The sequence below is a fragment of the Lampris incognitus genome, chromosome 2 (assembly GCF_029633865.1).
Source record: "Lampris incognitus isolate fLamInc1 chromosome 2, fLamInc1.hap2, whole genome shotgun sequence".
Lineage (NCBI taxonomy): Eukaryota > Metazoa > Chordata > Actinopteri > Lampriformes > Lampridae > Lampris > Lampris incognitus.
The window spans coordinates 149053117-149070164 of NC_079212.1; the positions used below are offsets into that span (position 1 = coordinate 149053117).

General features: G+C 44.7%; 1 protein-coding gene across 1 annotated transcript in view; it reads right to left on the reverse strand.

The window, feature by feature from the left end:
• The window catches only part of ippk (inositol 1,3,4,5,6-pentakisphosphate 2-kinase), a 43155-nt gene that overhangs the window by 3921 nt on the left and 22186 nt on the right, over positions 1-17048 (reverse strand). The window contains exons 7-13 of the mRNA XM_056273823.1: positions 15400-15458; positions 15191-15263; positions 14967-15119; positions 6336-6462; positions 6111-6246; positions 5379-5481; positions 4847-4935 (exon numbers count right to left, since the gene is read on the reverse strand). Coding sequence (XP_056129798.1) covers positions 4847-4935; positions 5379-5481; positions 6111-6246; positions 6336-6462; positions 14967-15119; positions 15191-15263; positions 15400-15458 — 740 coding nt within the window. The remainder of the gene's footprint in view (positions 1-4846; positions 4936-5378; positions 5482-6110; positions 6247-6335; positions 6463-14966; positions 15120-15190; positions 15264-15399; positions 15459-17048) is intronic.

The following is a 17048-nucleotide window of genomic DNA, read 5'->3' on the forward strand; positions in this document are numbered from 1 at the left end:
CCACCCATTATCCAAACCCCCACACCATCCACCCATTATCCAAACCCCCACAACATCCATCCATTATCCAAACCCCCACCACCATCCACCCATTATCCAAACCCCCACAACATCCATCCATTATCCAAACCCCCACACCATCCATCCATTATCCAAACCCCCACACCATCCACCCATTATCCAAACCCCCACCACCATCCATCCATTATCCAAACCCCCAACCATCCACCCATTATCCAAACCCCCACAACCTATTTATTCTATTTATCTGACTTGATATTTTACACACCCATACCCAGGGACAATTTAGTGTGTGTGTGTGTGTGTGTGTGTGTGTGTGTGTGTGTGTGTGTGTGTGTGTGTGTGTGTGTGTGTGTGTGTAGGTTAATATTTACTATGCTAATGTATGTGTAGGTTGTGTTGTCTTGTTGTTTTGAGGCCTTTGCATTTAACCATTCTTATTTACTGGTAAGTGAGGGTGCTCTATTGTGTTTACTAGTAAGTTAGTGTGCTCTGTTGTGTTTACTGGTAAGTTAGTGTGCTCTGTTGTGTTTACTGGTAAGTTAATGCGCTCTATTGTGTTTACTAGTAAGTTAGCGTACTCTATTGTGTTTACTAGTAAGTTAGCGAGCTCTGTTGTGTTTACTGGTAAGTTAGCGAGCTCTGTTGTGTTTACTGGTAAGTTAGTGTGCTCTGTTGTGTTTACTGGTAAGTTAGCGAGCTCTATTGTGTTTACTGGTAAGTTAGTGTGCTCTGTTGTTTACTGGTAAGTTAGCGAGCTCTGTTGTGTTTACTGGTAAGTTAGCGAGCTCTATTGTGTTTACTGGTAAGTTAGCGTGCTCTGTTGTGTTTACTGGTCAGTTAACATGCTCTGTTGTGTTTACTGGTCAGTTAACATGCTCTGTTGTGTTTACTGGTAAGTTAGTGTGCTCTGTTGTGTTTACTGGTAAGTTAGCGTGCTCTGTTGTGTTTACTGGTCAGTTAACATGCTCTGTTGTGTTTACTGGTAAGTTAACATGCTCTGTTGTGTTTACTGGTAAGTTAGCGAGCTCTATTGTGTTTACTGGTAAGTTAGTGCGCTCTGTTGTGTTTACTGGTAAGTTAGTGCGCTCTGTTGTGTTTACTGGTAATTTAAAGTGCTCTGTTGTGTTTACTGGTAAGTTAATGCGCTCTATTGTGTTTACTGGTAAGTTAGTGTGCTCTGTTGTGTTTACTGGTAAGTTAGCGAGCTCTATTGTGTTTACTGGTAAGTTAGTGTGCTCTGTTGTTTACTGGTAAGTTAGCACGCTCTGTTGTGTTTACTGGTAAGTGAGCGTGCTCTATTGTGTTTACTGGTAAGTTAGTGCGCTCTGTTGTGTTTACTGGTAAGTTAATGCGCTCTGTTGTGTTTAATGGTAATTTAAAGTGCTCTGTTGTGTTTATTGGTAAGTTAATGCGCTCTATTGTGTTTACTGGTAAGTTAGTGTGCTCTGTTGTGTTTACTGGTAAGTTAGCGAGCTCTATTGCGTTTACTGGTAAGTTAGTGTGCTCTGTTGTTTACTGGTAAGTTAGCACGCTCTGTTGTGTTTACTGGTCAGTTAACATGCTCTGTTGTGTTTACTGGTAAGTTAGTGTGCTCTGTTGTGTTTACTGGTAAGTTAGCGTGCTCTGTTGTGTTTACTGGTAAGTTAGCGAGCTCCGTTGTGTTTACTGGTAAGTTAGTGTGCTCTGTTGTTTACTGGTAAGTTAGCACGCTCTGTTGTGTTTACTGGTCAGTTAACGTGCTCTGTTGTGTTTACTGGTAAGTTAGTGTGCTCTGTTGTGTTTACTGGTAAGTTAGCGAGCTCTGTTGTGTTTACTGGTAAGTTAGTGTGCTCTGTTGTGTTTACTGGTAAGTTAGAGAGCTCCGTTGTGTTTACTGGTAAGTTAGTGCGCTCTATTGTGTTTACTGGTAATTTAATGCGCTCTATTGTGTTTACTGGTAAGTTAGTGTGCTCTGTTGTGTTTACTGGTAAGTTAGCGTGCTCTGTTGTGTTTACGGGTAAATTAGTGCGCTCTATTGTGTTTACTGGTAAGTTAGTGTGCTCCGTTGTGTTTACTGGTAAGTTAGCGAGCTCTGTTGTGTTTACTGGTACGTGAGCGTGTTCTGTTGCGTTTACTGGTAAGTTAGTGCGCTCTGTTGTTTACTGGTAAGTTAGCGAGCTCTGTTGTGTTTACTGGTCAGTTAGCGAGCTCCATTGTGTTTACTGGTAAGTTAGTGCGCTCTGTTGTTTACTGGTAAGTTAGCGAGCTCTGTTGTGTTTACTGGTACGTGAGCGTGCTCTGTTGTGTTTACTGGTAAGTTGTTTACTGGTAAGTTTGCGAGCTCTGATGTGTTTACTGGTACGAGAGCGTGCTCTGTTGTGTTTACTGGTAAGTTAGTGCGCTCTGTTGTTTACTGGTAAGTTAGCGAGCTCTGTTGTGTTTACTGGTACGTGAGCGTGTTCTGTTGTGTTTACTGATACGTGACCGTGCTCCGTTGTGTTTACTGGTAAGTTAGCATGCTCCGTTGTGTTTACTGGTAAGTTAGCGAGCTCTGTTGTGTTTGGCTATGTTGTATAACTGCTCATATTTGTGGTAACATTAGTGTCTGAGACACACATGCAGGTATAGAAAATGTGTATATTTTTTACCCACCGTGGCATGAGTGTTTATTGAAATACAAGTGTGCTTTATCTGCTGTGAAAGCAGCGTATCTCTCTCACTTAATCAATATCAATAATCAATATTAATAATCAATATTAATAAACATCACCCAGACTTCTATCTTACTCTGTATCTACACTCACTGAACAGCAGCGTCTGTTAGCTGCTCACCAGTCACAGCCCAGGACTTTCTAGACTTGTCTGCAATAACGTTGATGAGATCTTAAACAAAAATAGTTCTTCAACTCCAGCTACTCCTGCAGATCCTGTCTGACCAAGTTCACATCTATACAATGAGTCACTGACAGTCTGTGATTACATCTATACAATGAGTCACTGAGTCTGTTATTACAGATATACAATGAGTCACTGACAGTCTGTTATTACAGCGCTGGAGACTCTTGATACTCTTAGTTCATGTCAGCTTCTAAATCTAAATCAACTACATGCCTACTTGACCAGCAAAACTTCCCCCCCTTTTTTTCTCCCCAATTGTACTTGGCGAAACACCCCACTCTTCTGAGCCGTCCCGGTCTCTGCTCCACCCCCTCTGCTGATCCGGGGAGGGCTGCAGACTACCACATGCCTCCTCCCGTACATGTGGAGTCACCAGCCGCTTCTTTTCACCTGACTGAGGAGTTTCACCAGGGGGGTGTAGCGCATGGAAGGATCATGCTATTCCCCCCAGTTCCCCTCCCCCCCGAACAGGCAACCCGACCAACCAGAGGAGGCGCTAGTGCAGCGACCAGGACACATACCCACGTCCGGCTACCCACCCACAGACACAGCCAATTGTGTCTGTAGGGACGCCTGAGCAAGCCGGCGGCAACACAGGGATTTGAACTGGGATCCCCGTGTTGGTAGGCAACGGAATAAACCGCCACGCTACCCAGACGCCCACCAGCAAAACCTTTTAAAGACCTCTGGCCTTTCCTGGGAGCTACAATGCTAGACATCGTTAATTTATCGCTTACTACTGGCACTGTTCCCAGCAGTTTTAAGACAGCTGTGGTTAAACCTCTACTTAAAAAACCGCACCTCGATCCAGGGCCTCTTAATAACTATCGACCAGTCTCTAATCTTCCATTTTTCTCTAAAGTACTAGAGAGAGTTGTGTATCAACAACTTTTGACCCATATAAAAGAAAACCATCTATATGAACCACAGATGGTTGAATCGGTTCATGTGGACACAACGTGCATTGCGACAAACGTGTCTGTCAAGACACGCTGTGTCCAGATGATTCAACCTTCTGTGCGTTCTTACCTGGATCACTGAGCATCCAGACATCTACATGACCCTTTTCAACATGCCATTTTCTACCAGGGCTCAGGAACTCGTTGAGGAACTACAGAGGTCAGAAACCTCCACAAAGGGAACTACAAAGTTTTGAAAAGCGTGGTTTCCCACAGCACCACAACAACTGTGGAGATTCTGTAAATTACAAGTTCGTGACATCTACATTTTGTAGGAGTCTTCCCGGCACGTGACAAAACTGCAATCAACGCAAGCAACATGGAGCCATGGCCAGATGGCGTGTTTACAGCCACAGCTTGTTAGCTAGCTGGCAAGCGAACCCTTTTTAAACATGGAGTTCATCATTCTCACTGAACCATGCATCATTCTGAGGCTTGCGGTTGGCAAATGGTTGCTGTTACTCAGTGCGCAAAATCCTCCCCAACATTTCCTGGGATGTAGAAGAGTACCTATCCTGGGGTAGGTACTAAAAAGGATCCAGGATCTAAAATCAGCCCTGGTTCCTGATGTGGAAAACCACGTAAAAATGCAGTAATTAATATATAAATTCAGTAATCATAAAAGTTCTGGAAAAGTTTCCTTGGATGGAAACCAGCCTAATGACTCATTGTGAGCCCTCTCTCAGACACACAACCCTGTGAAGAAGTGAGGTCCCCTGAGAGCCGTGGTATAATTCACACCCTGGTCAGAGGAACAGTTAAACCACTGCCTCGGTATTAAAGTCACGTGTTGCTCATCGCATGATGGAAACGGCCGTGTGCTGGTAAGCAGTCTGGGCAGAACCCAGTGGAGGATGTGGATTCTCAGTAGATACCAACACAAAGACCTCATTTAAAAACTGACATGGTCAGTCTGGGAAAATTTTACTATTTTATCAACTGCTGGCAATCATTCTGTCAAAATAGGTCTTCATCTTCTTTCTTACCCTTCATCATCCTCTTCCTCACTGCAAGGCACCAGAGCCACCATGATGGAGCAGTCTTTGGCCGTCATGGCAACACGGTACTGATGGACCTAAAATCACACACAGACAGTTGAGTAGAGAACGACACTGAAGTATCATAAACCAATTAAAGAGCGCCCTCTAGGGTTTCATGTCTTCTATACAACATCAACCAACGTGTGTTGGTTGATGTTGGTTGATGTATTAAGGTATGTATACTGGAGAAGTTTTCTCCAAAGCTGTGGACATAAAGAAGAATAAAAACCAGCAGTAAACCAGGAAGTTCACTAACTGGCCTCCTTGTTAACACAAGAGCTTCTTAGCAGCCAATTAAGCACATTTAAGAGTGCATTATGATAATTATTAGCGTATTCATAACACATCTTTGACCAATCAGATTGCTTCGTTGGAGCGTCTTGATTGGTGACGAAGTGTTAAATGATGTGTTTAGAAAAGGCCCTTGGCTCTACTAGTCGCAGCAGGATTGGTATCGACGTGGGTTAACCAGACTGACCTTGGTGACAGCATAATCTATGGATCCATCATCCTCAGCTGGACAGCTCTGCAGCTTGTCCAGGAAGGCCTGGTTGTACGGACCATCTGTCTGAAAATGACCCCTAACACACAAACGGTGGAACACATCAGAGACAGAGGACAGAAGAATGAGGACACGGAGAGCTTTGCTAAATTAACCCCAGCAATTGGACCTCCTATCTGAAGAGGCTTGAGGACCGAGACAGTGAGCAGACTGACAGCTGAACACAGAGACGGGAACTTAATCAAAGCTTCAGTAGGACATCAAACAATGCACTGTTTACATCAGGACAGATGAGATGTGCTCTGGAACATCTGACTCTTTAGTGTCTTTAAAACATTGATGTAGAGCAGCTACTCCACCTAGTGGTACAACTGTTTAGATGAACGCTGACCCCTGTGGGCAGGCTTGGGTCAATGCATTGTTGATTAGAATGCAATAAATAAGCTAGAGCTCAATTAAGCTGTTGCCATTTTAATCAAATTAAACACCAGACGTAAGTTCTACTGGCCTACTTGTGGGGGGAGGGGACTGTAGTCGAACCTGTGGTACTACTGGTGCTACAGTAGTATCTGTAAGGTAGAGCTGACCTCTGTACTCTGTAGTACTACCAGGATGTGTAGCTCTGTATGGAGTGATTTTACCAGATATGCCACATCAGAGTGTATTACACAGTGTTGGGGGAGGGGGGATGCTGGTCACCACGATTACCTCTCCTTGGGGTAGTGCAGGAGGTGTTGCTCAACTCTGCGGTACAAAGGAAACAATCCTTCAATATCCAGGCTGTCCAACATCTGAGTCTGTAAAATCCTACCCAGAACACTGTCCCTGGGCAGACCCTGAGGACCTGGGACACAGACACACAGCCAGTCAGTAAGACAGTCAGACAGACAAATCCTGCGGACCTGAGACACAGAAAGACAAACATTGGTATACCCGAGCGGATCAGCTCCCTGCTGAGGAGGCTGGCCTCACAGATGCTCCTCCCTTCTGGAAGGAGGAGAGCTCTCTTCCCCTCTCCCTCCGCCTGTCCTCCACTACTCAGCAGGGCGTTCACCACCACCTGACAGACAAGCAGATGGTCTCCATGTTGGTAAGTCTACTACACAGTCCAGTGAGTAACAACACCCCTAGTAGTATCAATGAAAGTCCTGCCTCCAGCTATGACACCATCAGCTCCACAGCAGTCAGTGTGAGAGGTCATCAGGGGTGGAGCTGGAGACTGACTTTGACCGATTTGTTTGTGAATGGGAGGTCTGAATGAATCCTGCTTGTACGTACATGAGAAATATGGCAGCATCTTCAGGGAACAAGGCATCAAGCTCATATCTTGTTTGGTTTTTTTGGGGGGGTTCCCCCTTTTTCTCCCCAATTGTATCTGGCCAATTATCTCACTCTTCCAAGTCGTCCCAGTCGCTGCGCCACCCCCTCTGCTGATCCGGGGAGGGCTGTAGACTACCACGTCTCCTCCGATACATGTGGAGTCGCCAGCCGCTTCTTTTCACCTGACAGTGAGGAGTTTCACCAGGGGGATGTAGCACATGGGAGGATCACGCTGTTCCCCCCAGTTCCCCCTCCCCCCTGAATAGGCACCCTGTCTGACCAGAGGAGGCGCTAGTGCAGCAACCAGGACACATACCCACATCTGGCTTCCCACCTGCAGACACGGCCAATTGTGTCTGTAGGGACGCCCAGCCAAGCCGGAGGTAAAACGGGGATTCGAACCAGCGATCCCTGTGTTGGTAGGCAACGTAATAGACTGCTACACTACCCGGACGCACCAGCAGTTGATATTGTTATAGATAGAAGTGTTTGAGTGATTAGAAATTGAATGACTCTACTAAGGATAAGCGACTTGGATAATGGATGGATGGACTGCATTAGAAAGAAATGACTGTATTTCTCAAATTAGAAAAACACATTCACGGGTTTTTCTAATTTGAGGACACAGCACTTAACAATGAAGCTACTGCAGAGCACTACGGTGTGAGTGGCCACAAGGTGATTCAGACGTCTAATTTTGGGCCGTGAGTTCCAGGCTGATGTTATATGATGCTACAACAGATGATGCTATACAGGAACAGAGTCCCACTGGACTGATGTTATATGCTGCTACAACAGATGATGCTACACAGGAACAGAGTCCTACTGGACTGATGTTATATGCTGCTACAACAGATGATGCTACACAGGAACAGAGTCCTACTGGACTGATGTTATATGCTGCTACAACAGATGGCGCTACACAGGAACAAAGTCCTACTGGACTGATGTTATATGCTGCTACAACAGACGGTGCTACGCAGGAACAGAGTCCTACTGGACTGATGTTATATGCTGCTACAACAGATGGCGCTACACAGGAACAGAGTCCTACTGGACTGATGTTATATGCTGCTACAACAGATGGCGCTACACAGGAACAGAGTCCTACTGGACTGATGTTATATGCTGCTACAACAGACGGCGCTACGCAGGAACAGAGTCCTACTGGACTGATGTTATATGCTGCTACAACAGATGGTGCTACACAGGAACAGAGTCCTACTGGACTGATGTTATATGCTGCTACAACAGACGGTGCTACACAGGAACAGAGTCCTACTGGACTGATGTTATATGCTGCTACAACAGACGGCGCTACACAGGAACAGAGTCCTACTGGACTGATGTTATATGCTGCTACAACAGATGATGCTACACAGGAACAGAGTCCTACTGGACTGATGTTATATGCTGCTACAACAGATGGCGCTACACAGGAACAGAGTCCTACTGGACTGATGTTATATGCTGCTACAACAGATGGCGCTACACAGGAACAGAGTCCTACTGGACTGATGTTATATGCTGCTACAACAGATGGCGCTACACAGGAACAGAGTCCTACTGGACTGATGTTATATGCTGCTACAACAGATGGTGCTACACAGGAACAGAGTCCTACTGGACTGATGTTATGTGCTGCTACAACAGATGGCGCTACACAGGAACAGAGTCCTACTGGACTGATGTTATATGCTGCTACACAGGAACAGAGTCCTACTGGACTGATGTTATATGCTGCTACAACAGATGGCGCTACACAGGAACAGAGTCCTACTGGACTGATGTTATATGCTGCTACAACAGATGGCGCTACACAGGAACAGAGTCCTACTGGACTGATGTTATATGCTGCTACAACAGATGGTGCTACACAGGAACAGAGTCCTACTGGACTGATGTTATATGCTGCTACAACAGATGGCGCTACACAGGAACAGAGTCCTACTGGACTGATGTTATATGCTGCTACAACAGATGGCGCTACACAGGAACAGAGTCCTACTGGACTGATGTTATATGCTGCTACAACAGATGGCGCTACACAGGAACAGAGTCCTACTGGACTGATGTTATATGCTGCTACAACAGATGGCGCTACGCAGGAACAGAGTCCTACTGGACTGATGTTATATGCTGCTACAACAGATGGCGCTACACAGGAACAGAGTCCTACTGGACTGATGTTATATGCTGCTACAACAGATGGCGCTACACAGGAACAGAGTCCTACTGGACTGATGTTATATGCTGCTACAGCAGACGGTGCTACAGAGGAACAGAGTCCTACTGGACTGGAACATCCAGACTACCCTGTTCCACACAGCAGGTTATTAAAAGCATCAATACAGCTGAGAAGGAGGTTCTTTCCCCAAGCCAGAAGAGCACTAAACTCCAAATAACAACAAGAAGTTTTTAAAGTACCCCTCCAGACATGTTTTAAAGTACCCCTCCAGACATCTTTTAAAGTTTAAACACATTATTAATGTACTGTTACGGTGGTTTTCCCACGCAAGTAAGAAGAACATTATATTATGTGTAATATCTGCTTAGCTGGGAAATGGCTCATTGGCAGTGGTCTAAAATTAAAAACCGCCGGGAAGTCGGGGTGAGGCGACCCGCACCGCACTTCAGACTGTGGTTTCAAGAACTTTGTTCGGGACCAAGCCTGGAAAGCACCAGATAGAGGACTTGACCGTGGCCGACGGCTCCTGACGCCACTGCTGCCGCTCCATCGACCCTCGGAGCACATGGCCACGGGCGACTTTATGGCGCCGCCGGAGCAGGGGGGACCCGTGGCAAGCTCAGCTGGATTTGAAGTCCAGACTAGAAAAGAGGTTTACACTGCACACTGTGAACACCACGCACCTCGGGCCGCCGTCATGGTTTCATATGGCTGAACTGTGAAATGTTTGCTAAATACACAGTTCACAGTTTCACTACTACCAAACAGCTAGCAACAGCTAGCAACAAGCTACCAACAGCTAGCAACAGCTAGCAACAAGCTAACGCAGTTAATGCTACGTATAAATCACAAGTTATGTTCCTCACACAAAGCCTTCATTCAACAGTCGAGTAAAATACACAACTTGTACAACATGTACAACACAAGTACAGTGACACACTCAATGTTGTATCAGTCAAGTAAAGTCTGCTGTCCAAAACAACCACACCTCCTACACACAACCATACTTCCTACACACAACCACACCTCCTACACACAACCACACCTCCTACACAGAATGATTTCTATTTACGCACAGGTCATGTGACGCCTAACCATCAGCTGCTTATTAAGAGTCAGACAACTGTATTCTGGTAGAGGCTGGTTCCCATACATGCAGAGAACGGTCAACTGAGCATGCACAAGTACTCGTTGCCTCCGTTGTTTGGGTAGGTTAGGGTTAGGGCGGGGTTAGGGTTAAAGTTAGCTAATCAGAGCAGAGTAGGGGCGGGTCTTCCTAGAATCCTAGGGTTAGGGCGAGGTTAGGGTTAAAGTTAGCTAATCAGAGCAGAGTAGGGGCGGGTCTTCCTACAATCCTAGCGGCTGGATGCTACGCGGGGCGTGTGGAGGCCTGGTGGAGGCATTTCACCCATGCTCAGCTGACCGTTCTCTACTCCATCTCTGTTCTCTGTATCGATGGGAACTAGCCTCTACCTACCCTTATTATCTATCCCAGGAGGGCAGGTCACTTCCACATCTACCCACACCATACACACACCCTACCCTCACCATACACACAATCTACCCGAACCATACACACACTCACAATCTACCCACAACGTACACACACTCACAATCTACCCACACACCATACACACACTCACAATCTACTCACACTCCTAGTCTACCCACACCATACACACACACCATACACACACTCACAATCTGCCCACACCATACACAAACCCACAGACCAGTGGCAATCAGCAGTATGTCAGAGACAACAGACAGATCAGTACATGGGCAAGCAATGCACACTGGCGCCCTCGTGTGGGCATACATGCAGACTCACTCGTGGACCAGGCGAAGGATAAAAATTCAGATAAGTTAAAAGAATAAATAAATAAATGGAGCATCCTAAGATGCATTGCATGTTATAACAGCCTGACAGCAGAAGGAATGAAGGACTTAGAATAGCGATTTATTTTCCTAGGGGGCGCTTTATAGCGCCGGCCTGAGGACATTACAGTGATTTGACTGGACAGGACGTGGTCAGATTGGTAATAATTCCTTTTCTTTCTGGGCCACACGTTTCTCCCAGAGGGAGCACAAGTCTCCCTGCTGGACTCCTGTTATCTTGGAGCAGACCTGAACCATACTGTTTAGACTGTTCCTGTCCTTCACAGTCCACCCGTTAAACCAACAAATAAAGGAAAACGTTAAAAGTCTTTCAATACATGACTGGTAGAACATACATGAGATGGTGTTACACACATTAAAGGAGCTCAGCTTCCACAGGAAGTGAATTTTTTTTATTATTATTATCATTATTTCTGAATTTTCCCTTTTTCTCCCAATTTAGTGGCCAATCGATCCCTATTTTAGTTCAAACACCCACCCTCGTACTGCATGCGTTTGCCAACTGCATCTCTCCTGCCGGCAGTCTCGAAAGAGACGGCTCCCCACTTCTGTGACAAGGCGAATCCGGGCCGAACCACTGCTTTTTACGACACACCCAGAGACGCATTCATGTGGCGAACAAAAGCCGACTCCGCCCCCCTCCCGAAGACAGCGCTGCCAATTATTGCTGCTTCATCGAGTCCGGCCATAGTCGGATCTGACGAGAACGAGGCGCGAACCTCGGTCCCCAGCGGGCAACTGCATGGACACAAAGGCAATGCTTAGACCGCTACACCACCGCGGAACCACAGTAAGTGAATTCTTTGTTGTCCATGCTTCACAATCAAATCTGTTCACATCAAACTTGAGTTGGGAGTTGATCACGGTTCCCAAGTACTTCTAGTATAGTACTTACAGGAAATAATATTTACAGTTGAAAAGAAAACATAATTAAAACAATCAGGATTGCCCTGTTGAAGTGCTCAATGCACTCATCAGCTGATGACTGCATTGAGCATGAAACAAGCTTGTTCTGCCATTTAACAACTTTGAGCTATAATATATATATATATATAGCGGTTTTTTTCCGAAACCGTCAATGGGTTGTAAGTGCTCAACTAACGAGGAGCGGAATATCAACACGGATACAGGGAGAAAACAGGGAAAAAAAGTTTTAATACATTGCGATGTATTAAAACTTTCTTTTCTTTTTTCCCTGTATCTGTATTGATATTCCGCTCCTCGTTAGTTGAGCACTTATAACAACACCATTGATGGTTTCAGGGGAAAAAATGCTATATATAAAGAAGAGTAAGAACAGTTGTGGATGCTCATAAGTTCACATTTGTCAAGGTTCAAACATAGACCGGAAGCTCGAGAAAATAACTTAATTGTTTTAAGGCCAAAGGAATTTGTTCTTTGTTCTTTAGAAAAAGTGTTGTGTCATCAGCTACGTGACTTAATTGTTGACCATTTATGTTTAATCCCTCGATATTGGAATTTTTCATGAGAATAGCCAGTAATTCAGTAACAGCAATAAATAAAAGGGGAAATACAACATCCCTGTCTTGTGCCTCTTCCTACATTGAATCTAGGGCATGTGTCTTCTGGTAGGGAGACACAGCTGTTAATGTCTGATTGTAACATAATAATCATGTCTAAAAACCTGCCAAATCCAAAATGTTTAAGCGCGTCAAAAATAAATGCATGTTCAACTGAGTCGAAAGCTTTATAGAAAGCCAAGAATAGCATAAAGTCATCATCACTAATTAAATGACCATAATCAATAAGGTCCAGAACCAAGCGGATATTATTATGGCTAGATCTTCCTTTGAAGAATCCTGATTGAGTTGTACTAACAATTTTTGATATGCCTTCTTTTAACCTTGCTGCCAAGACTGTTGTGAAAATCTTATAATCCATGTTTAGAAGAGTAATGGTTTTAGTTTGCTTAAAATTCTTTTTTTTTCCAGGTTTAGATATTAATTTAATTTTTCCTCATTCCTTATTTCGTTGTTGTCAATAGTTCCTTTTCGACGATACATTCATCAATCACCTGAAATAGTAAAATTTTGATGTCTTCCCAGAAATGTTTGTAAAAGTTCTGTTATTCCATCTGGACCCAGTGAGCAGTCAGATGCTATCTTTTTTTATTCTTTTTATTTCTGATTTTCCCCTTTTTCTCCCAATTTAGTGGCCAATCACTCCCTATTCTAGTTCAAACACCCACCCTCGTACTGCATGCATTCACCAACTGCATCGCTCTGGCCAGCAGTCTCAAAAGAGACGCCTCGCCACTTTCGTGACAAGGCGACTCCAGGCCGAACCACTGCTTTTTCTGACACACCCAGAGACGCATTCATGTGACGAACACAAGCCAACCCCGCCCCCCTTCCGAAGACAGCGTTGCCAATTATTGCTGCTTCATCGAGTCCGGCCATAGTCGGATCTGACGAGACCGAGGTGCGAACCCCGGTTCCCAGCGGGCAACTGCATCGACACAAAGCCAATGCTTAGACCGCTACACCACCGCGGACCCCACATGCTACCTTTTTAGAAGTTGTGCAATCAAATTCTTCAATTCTCAACTCGTCCTCACGTATATCTTTAAAAGTTTAATCAATTACTACTACTACTTTCAGCTGCTCCCATTGCCTTCAATAGCTATTACGTCAGGACTCCTTTTGTGGAGCTCAGAGGAATGTGACTGCTCAGCACACCATACAACTGGAACTCCTGTCTACATAACTTACATGCTGACTCCCGTTCGCTGTCGCAGTCCCATGATAAATAGGCGACACAGCATAAAACTTAAAGACTAATTTCTTGTGGAAAACCAGTGACTTTTGCATTAGGTTATCGAAACACTCCTCACTGAAATAAGCATTGCAGATAAGCAGTCCCTCCAGGTTTGTAGGCAAGTGAGCCAGATGTCTGCAGATAAATTCCAACCATTTCAGTACTATAGTGGGTTTTTTGGTAGACAGTGGAAGGAAGCTCCAGAGTCCAGTTTATATCCAACAACTGCACTCTACCATGTTTTCTGTCAAAACTTTCACTATGCGGGCGTCCAGGTAGCGTAGCGGCCTATTCCGTTGCCTACCAACACAGGGAACTCCGGTTCGAATCCCCGTGTCACCTCCTTGGTCGGACGTCCCTACAGACACAATTCGCTGTGTCTGCGGGTGGGAAGCCGGATGTGGGTATGTGTCCTGGTGTCTGCACTAGTGCCTCCTCTGGTCGGTCGGGGCGCCTGCTCGGGAGGGAGGGGGGAACTGGGGGGAATAGTGTGATCCTCCCACGTGCTACGTCCCCCTGGCTAAACTCTTCACTTCACTGTCAGGTGAAAAGAAGCAGCTGGCAACTCCACATGTATCGGAGGAGGCAAGTGGTAGCCTGCAGCCCTGCCCGGGTTGGCAGAGGGGGTGAAGCAGCAACCAGGATGGCTCAGAAGAGTGGCGTAATACCGGGTACAATTCGGGAGAAAAACAGGGAAAAATCCAAAAAAAAAAAAAAAAAAAAAACCTTTCACTATGCTAATAGAAACTCGCTCTCTGTACTGACAAGTCTGCTCTGCGCAGAAAGTTTCAGGTTTCTTTGCCCGCCCTGCATTTGCACATTAGACAGTGTTTGACTTTCAGATTTGAGACGTACCAAATCTAGCTTGCCCGGGGTACATTTAGATTTGCACAGATAGAAGTCAGTATAGTCAAGGCCAGACATTTTAGGGGGACACAAACATATGAAAAACAAATTTTTGAGTGGGTACTTTAAAAATAACATTAGTAACTTACATTACGTATAAATTACTAAGAACTGTAACTTTGCCTTTGACACTTTCTTCATACAGATTATTTGCACATTTATATATAGATATTTATTGGTGTACAACTTCTGTATACTCCCTGGATTTTTAACTTTTAAATGTTATACCTATTAACTTCTTTTACTTCTTTTTGTTGCACAGTTGTGGAGTTTGCCAATAAAAGCATTTCACTACTCATTGTACTTGTATGTGACAAATACCTTTAAATCTTTGAACCTGTGTGAGTGTGTGTGTGGATGTGTGTAGTCTGTATTTTGAGTGTTCGGGCAGGTCTGAGGTGAGGAAATCTAATCCCCTGCCAGACACGTTCTACTGGAACTATGTTCTACTGGAACTATGCAGGTGGACTGACCTGGATGAAGTTGTTGAGCAGAGCCTTGTTGGTCAGATGAGCGTTGATCCGGCTGGTTCCATACTGAAAGTAAGGCCTGAGATGGAGCAACAGAGAGCTGAGGTCCACCAAGTCTTCACTATCCTCCTTCCCTCCATATATACACTCTCCTCCCTGACAGAACGACAGACAGTCAGATACACAGAGAAAAAGACAGACAGGCAGACTGGGGTTCTGTTGCTCACCTTAAAGATTTTGAAGTTATTCTGTGGTTCATCCATCAGGTGTCTGATGGCCAGGTACATTCTCTGCTTGTTCCTAAATGATGATATGCTGCTGTTATTCTGCTGTTGCACTGTCATAATAATCGTGTCAGTAGTAGTGGTAGCAGTGGTTTCAGTAGTACTAATGGTTGTCTCAATATATGTAGTCATACTACTGCTAAGATTCTCACCCTGAGAAGAGATCCAGAGGACAGTAGAGACTTGGCCTCTTCCATCTGCCATTGGCCACCTGCATGAAGACAAACAGGTCATAGAAGAAGGCATACACCAACCAGCCAAAACATCAAAACCACCTCCTCTTGAATTTGACTGATGAACACCTCCATGTCCGCTGGTTTATCAAAAGTTTGTGTTTTGTCCTTGTATGTCACCAGCAATTTGGCAGGGAGAAGCATGCCGTATCTTATCCCCATGCTGCGGAGCTGCTGTCTAACGCAGTCGAATTCCTTCTGTTTCTTATGTAATCCGGCAGCCAGGTCTGGGTAGAATTGCCCGGCTGATCCTTGTAGAGAATTCACTTTTTGGCTCTGACCGCTTTAATTACCGTCATCTTGTCTCTGTCATTCAGGAACTTTATAATCAGTGTTCTTGGAGGGGCATTTGGGTCTCTTCTCTAGCCAACTCTGTGGGCTCTCTCTAAGACAAGTTTTGAGTTTAATGCAGTGATTCCTAGTGCCTTGGGTATCCAAGCTTCGAGGAAGGAGAAGGGGTCGTCACCCTCCGCTTTCTCCGGCAAGTTCACCAACCTTAGATTAGACCGCCTGAACCTTACTTCCAAGTCAACAACTTTGTCCTCCAATTCTCTGTTTTTACTTTCAAGGATCTGGACCTTAGCTTGAAGGGTAGCAACATCATCCTGTGTTAGAAATGCAGATCTCTGCACTTTTAACCCGTTCCGTAAACTCCCCAACCTCCTTCTTCAATCCTTCTAAATCTAAACATATCATGCATAAGAATTAGGTGAATGGTGGTATTCATGCCAGTGGTGTATAGTCCCCTCCTCACACACCACTGGCATGAATACCACCATTCACCTAATTCTTATGCGTGATATGTTTATTTCTGTTATTGTGTAACTGTATTGTTTGTGATAATATGTGGCGTGTCAGTTGTTTTCCATGTATGTATTGTGCTGCAGAGTTTAAAGTGTACCAAAAACAAATTCCACCAGCCTTGGTCATGTGGCTAATAAAACGATCTATCTATCTATCTATCTATCTATTACAGCCAGTATTCCGTCATATATTTTGGAGAAGTCGGCCTTCGGGTCTTTGATAGCTTCGAGAATTGGCACGTTTTTTATTCCTTCATCTTTGGCATTTTCAACATTCACATCTGCTGTTACGCTAACATTAGCTTCCCTACTTTGCTTGGTCAAGCCGAGTTCTGTTTTAGATTGTGTAATTTTTCCATGACTTCTGCTCAGTCTTCCTAATGTAGACAACATCAGAGTATGTTTAGCAGTGTTATTGCTCACTTTCCAACCGTGATTGGTTTGGTTTGAAATAGGATTTTACCCAGGTTTTGCGGAGGAGAGAGAAACACGTCTGTCTAGCATGTCACCATACCGGAAAACCCCAAGTGCTGATCTTTTTTTTTTTTTTCTTATAATCTTTTTATTTGGAAATGTTAACAAGCACAAAATACAACAGGCATGTACTGAGACTATTTCCATTTTTCTTTTTCTTTTACACCAACACTCCAACCACCCACCCTTCCCACCCACCTAAACATGGAGTGCACCCGCCTAGAGAAGCAGAAAAAGAAAATAAGATAATAACACATATTAATAATACATAAATTTACATGTGAACGAGGC